This window comes from Macrobrachium rosenbergii, chromosome 17, assembly GCF_040412425.1.
Source record: "Macrobrachium rosenbergii isolate ZJJX-2024 chromosome 17, ASM4041242v1, whole genome shotgun sequence".
Taxonomy (NCBI): Eukaryota; Metazoa; Arthropoda; class Malacostraca; order Decapoda; family Palaemonidae; genus Macrobrachium; species Macrobrachium rosenbergii.
The window spans coordinates 13648770-13653769 of NC_089757.1; the positions used below are offsets into that span (position 1 = coordinate 13648770).

At 38.7% G+C, this 5000-nt stretch overlaps 1 protein-coding gene across 1 annotated transcript in view; it reads left to right on the forward strand.

Moving 5' to 3' along the window:
• Positions 1-5000, forward strand: part of LOC136847750 (cell adhesion molecule Dscam2-like) — a 291762-nt gene that overhangs the window by 7426 nt on the left and 279336 nt on the right. Inside the window, 1 exon segment of the mRNA XM_067119627.1 lies at positions 3213-3913. Within this exon segment, the coding sequence (XP_066975728.1) occupies positions 3213-3913 (701 nt within the window).

The following is a 5000-nucleotide window of genomic DNA, read 5'->3' on the forward strand; positions in this document are numbered from 1 at the left end:
GAGGGAAGAGAGAGAGAGAGAGAGAGAGAGAGAGAGAGAGAGAGAGAGAGAGAGAGACAGACAGACAGACAGACAGAGGGCGGGGAAAAAGGAAGGGAGTAGAGGGAAGAGAGAGGGAGAAAATAAAACGAGAGAGAGAGAAAAAAAGTCAGTAAAACAAGAAGAGTGGCGAGAGAGAGAGAGAGAGAGAGAGAGAGAGAGAGAGAGAGAGAGAGAGAGAGAGAGAGAGAGAGAGATTCGTAGACCCATGTGATCACTAGCGCAGCAAAATCTTCCACAGCAAACTAATGCTCGCACGCCCACAAACAGACAAGCTGCGATTTCATCATCAATTTTAACATTTGGCAGCGGCTCCTGTGAATGCAAAATATAGGAAAAAAGGGACGAATAAAATGGAAATTGAACGTTTTTTATATATTTTAAATATTAAAATCACGACGGACAGTATTTATATATCATTCATTATTCATATTATTTTTGCAGAGAAAACCCAGTATTCATCTGACAAACTCTATTGTTATATTTCGTAATAACAGCGAATTTACCGAGGGATTATTAGCAGCCATGATTCCCAGTGCATTTGTTATAAAAATAGAAAAAAAAACTAATACTCTTTTTATATAAATAGTCTTTATTTCCCCAATGGACCTTATTCAGCCGCTCGACCAAAGGTCGAAAGTTCAAGGGAGATGTTTGAACTTACGCTTGAACATTTAAACGCTCTATTGTAATTAATATTCAGTTCTCTTCATGTATTATTAATGATAGTTAATAATTCAGTACGTGAAAAATTAAAAGTTGCAGTTTCGGGCCTCATCACGTCCCATTGCCACCTGCTCTAGTTGGCTATATTTTGCGACACGTTTTTGTTGTGATTTTTACTTTCTTGTCTTTTTGGCACGGTTACCATCCATTGCCGATTGCACCATACCGCTAGGGTTTGTTGTTTGTTTCGGAATACTTCTTTCTTCACTTGACACTAAATTCTGTTTAATGCTTCGCTTGAATAACCAATGCCATACGATATGCATATGTACAGTAGGCCTTTTGACTTTTGGGACTTTCAGTAAATACCAACAGTCGCTACCACTGAAGCCAGTTGTGATTAGCGGAAGCTCATGCTATTCTTTACCCGCCATACATCGCCCAATCAGCAACGAGATGGAAGCTTCGGTGATATCTGCTGCTGGTGTTTACCCTCAGCTCCAGAAGAAACAGACTCTGGGTCTTAAATCGTTGTCATATAATTAATCATCACTCGAATATTTTGAAATGTGAGGACACTGGGACGGGAACCCTACTCGTTTATCTAGCCCAGGCCGGAAGATAATATGGAAAGAAAGACTAATTTGTGGAATGGAGGGTGATCATAAGTCATGGAAAACGGAAGGAGTAAAAGGATTCTAAAGCTGCATGCCAGATATAGACTTGCCGTCTGAAGGATAAAAGGATAAAAGATTAGGGGGACAAAGATTAAGTAATAATGACAGTAATATTAAACACTTTATTAAACAGAGTAAAATTATGAATGGTAACGTTATTATTGATAAATACGATAGCACTGAGTATAGATATAATAGAAATGTGATGATATTTAGTAATGTAACATACCGAACGTAAGTTTATACTGTAGTTGTAATATGATAATAAAAACGACTATGCTAACTATAGGAGAATTATTACCATGGCTCATTTTACAATAAACCTCCTGTTATTTTTTCTGCTTGAAGTGGAGAGAAAGCAAAAGTATAACTTCCCAGAGAAAACCCAAAAGAAAACTTTCTTCCGCTGCGTTCAGGCCCGGAGGCCATTTAACGAGAAATAACACACATTTCACCGAGAATAATAACGTTTTCACTTAACAGAGAACCTCTTTCCTGTTCTTCTCATGCACTTACGCTAGAGTTACTGACTTTTTCTCCCTCCCTCCTCTTCTTCCCTTATTTATCCGCTTCTGTAATGAGTGTAGTTCTGCTTGTAAAAGGAATGGAAACTCCTTACGGGCTATTTTCTCTTACTTCCTGTTTTACTTCTTTTATTTATCTGTTTCTGTAATGAGTGCGGTTCTCCGTGTAAAAAGAACGGAAACTTCGTCCGAAAGTTACGCGGCTTTTTGTTTTTGTACCTCCTGCCTGCCCTCATGCGGCTGATTTGTGAATCGCATATTTTAATCTTCGTAACCTCAAGTCCTATTAGGGAAATAGATACCAGAATTATATGTTTTTGAACGATTTTGAGAGTATTCTCTTGCGCTTGTTTTTCCTGACTTCCTCCCCCTCGGCTCTTCTTCCTCTTATTTTTATCAGAATCCTACTGGCTTTATCTCTTTCTTCTTTTTTCTCTTCTTCGAATTCTAGTGTCTGTCATGTTCTGGAATAAATGTAGTTCAATTTGTAAGTTTTCGTAACACTAACGCTTAAGCTGCAAGAGAGCAGTTATAGCAGTTGACTGTGTCGTTAAGTTATTTACTGATCAAAATAAATAATTTCCATAAAGGATATCATTAGACTTCAGTGGTATACTAAAGCCATTAGTAACTATCAGTGGCATTAGTATGCTATTGGTAGTTACCCCCAAGGGAGTGATTAGATTCTCATTAATAACAAACGCAATTAAAGATGTATCGTCATCAACATCATCGTCATTTTTATTATTATTATTATTATTATTATTATTATTATTATTATTATTATTATTATTATTATTATTATCTAGAATACGCAAACATTCACATATAATAAATCTAAAAAGGCCATTACCTTGCAAAGCATACGCCTTTTCAATAGAATGACGAGCTGTGAAAAGAGAGATTACAAACAAATGAAAAGTAACAAATAAAAGATAAAAACATTTCTTTTCCTGAGGAGGACTGTTTGCTTTCCAAGCTGTTTATTTTCCCTCATCCTCTTAGTAATTATGTGGAAATGTACCAGCAGGTATTTAGCGGTCATGGCGCATCATTAAAACTGTGTTCCGGGGTGGGCTTGGTGTAAAAAGGGAGTTCCTACTCTTTGTTACCATTTGTAGTATTATTTAGCGTGTTTGTGTGTATGTCTGTCTGTGTTGAGAGAAAGAAAAGGAGATAAGAATTGTTTCTGTTGTTATATAGATAGTTAAATTGGAGTGACATGTAGGGGTGTATAGTACTAAAGTGTGCGTGAGTTGTTTGTATCGTAAACAGTGATATATTTTATCCGATTTTCTCTTTGCAGTTACAGCGTTGAGGGAGAAAAACTGACGCTGTCTGTAAGGACATCGTCAGACGACGGCTCTGATTTCCAGTCTCCATCTGCCACTTCTGCTTTACCTTCTGTCCAGAACGACGACAACGATCACTCTATTAAACATGCTGGACAGATGGAGTTCTCTACTGTCTATCCATCATCATCACCGACACCAGCGTACAGCGCGTTTCCGTCATCATTGGGAAACCAAGAGGAGCAACCGTCGTCGCCTTCCGTCTATGTCACTTCCCCTTCATTTGTGGTTCTGTCCTCCGTGCCTCTGTCTCAATCCTTGAACACGCCACCCGCATCTCCCTCAGTCCCTGCGCCTCCAACAACCCGTCCCTTGGCCCAACAACTGCTGTCTACGCGTCCCTACTCTTCTGTCTCCGGAAAACGGCGAAATATTTCGACGAATCATTCGCAGGAACTGGAGAACCGGAGGAGCTCACCCTCCACGCCCTCCCCACTCCCTTCTTCTTCTTCTTCCTCTTCTTCTTCTTCTTCTTCTTCTTCTTCTTCTTCTTCTTCTCAAATATCATCAGAATCGTCGGGGAAAACACGGCCCGCAAAACCACTACCTCGACCGACTCCCAAATGGCCCTCGGGTGCCTCTGTGAATGACACTCTGGCGGTCCTGCGGTGCTCTTACGGACCCACAAGGACGACTGTTGTCTTCGTCATGAAAGGTAAGTGCCAGACATTGCTCGTTTTCATCACTGTTTCTTTTTTCTCTCTCTTTTTTTGGTTTTTATTGTCGTCCATGTGACGGTGGCTTTGTTTACTAAGTGCTGGATGTTACTCGTTCACCCCACTGTTATAGTTATTTTCGTTATTTTTTTATGTTTTTTTTTCTTTCAAGTTGTGCCTGAGAATACTTTTTATATGCATTTTCCTTTACGTTTAGAGGATAATTTTATAATTATTCTAACGCTGACTTTCATGTCGTTCTTATACGGTTCAGTTTCCACTTTCTTTTCCACAACTGCCAGCGTTTGGAACTCTTCCTTCTTTCGATTTTTCCAGACTCCAGTATCATTCCATCTTCTTGAGAAGAGGCCAACTACACTTTTTCAAGTAATTTTTCATATGTTTTTTTAGCCGGGTTTCATAAGCACATTATTGCCCTTCCCTTTTGACCTCCTTTGAAAATACAAAAATCCCCTATAACGGTGAAATAAGAGCGAGAACATCAAACAAAGCTAAACGGGAGAACAAACAAAACGCGAGAGAGGGGCTCCCTGTGGCAGGAGGCCTGGAGTCGTTTCGCATCTTATAAAATTTTACGAGTCCCCGCGTGAAGACCTATAAAATTTGTGTGATAAATCCTGGAGAGCGATAAGAGACTCCCGGAATGAGATGCCCAGATGAGGGCGGGATTAAACTGTCATCTCGAGTCTTATTACCTGCGTATTTTGTTCCGGGCGTTCAAGTACTCCATTAGAGGCAAACAAAAAAAAAAAAAAAAAAAAAAAAAAACCTCGGCTGTTCTTGTCATTGTTGCTCCCGTTGTGGCTCCATAGGCTGGTGATTTGGAAGTGTCTGTACCGAGGACTTATTTTAGGCTAACACGAATTAAGTTTCTTCTTTTCCCTGCATATTTCTTGTTGTTAAGAGTTTTCTTTTATATATAGATGTATATATATATATATATATATATATATATGTATATATATATATATATATATATATATATATATATATATATATATATATATATATATATATATATATGCACACACACACACAAGGAAATTTAGAACACCTGCCACTGTC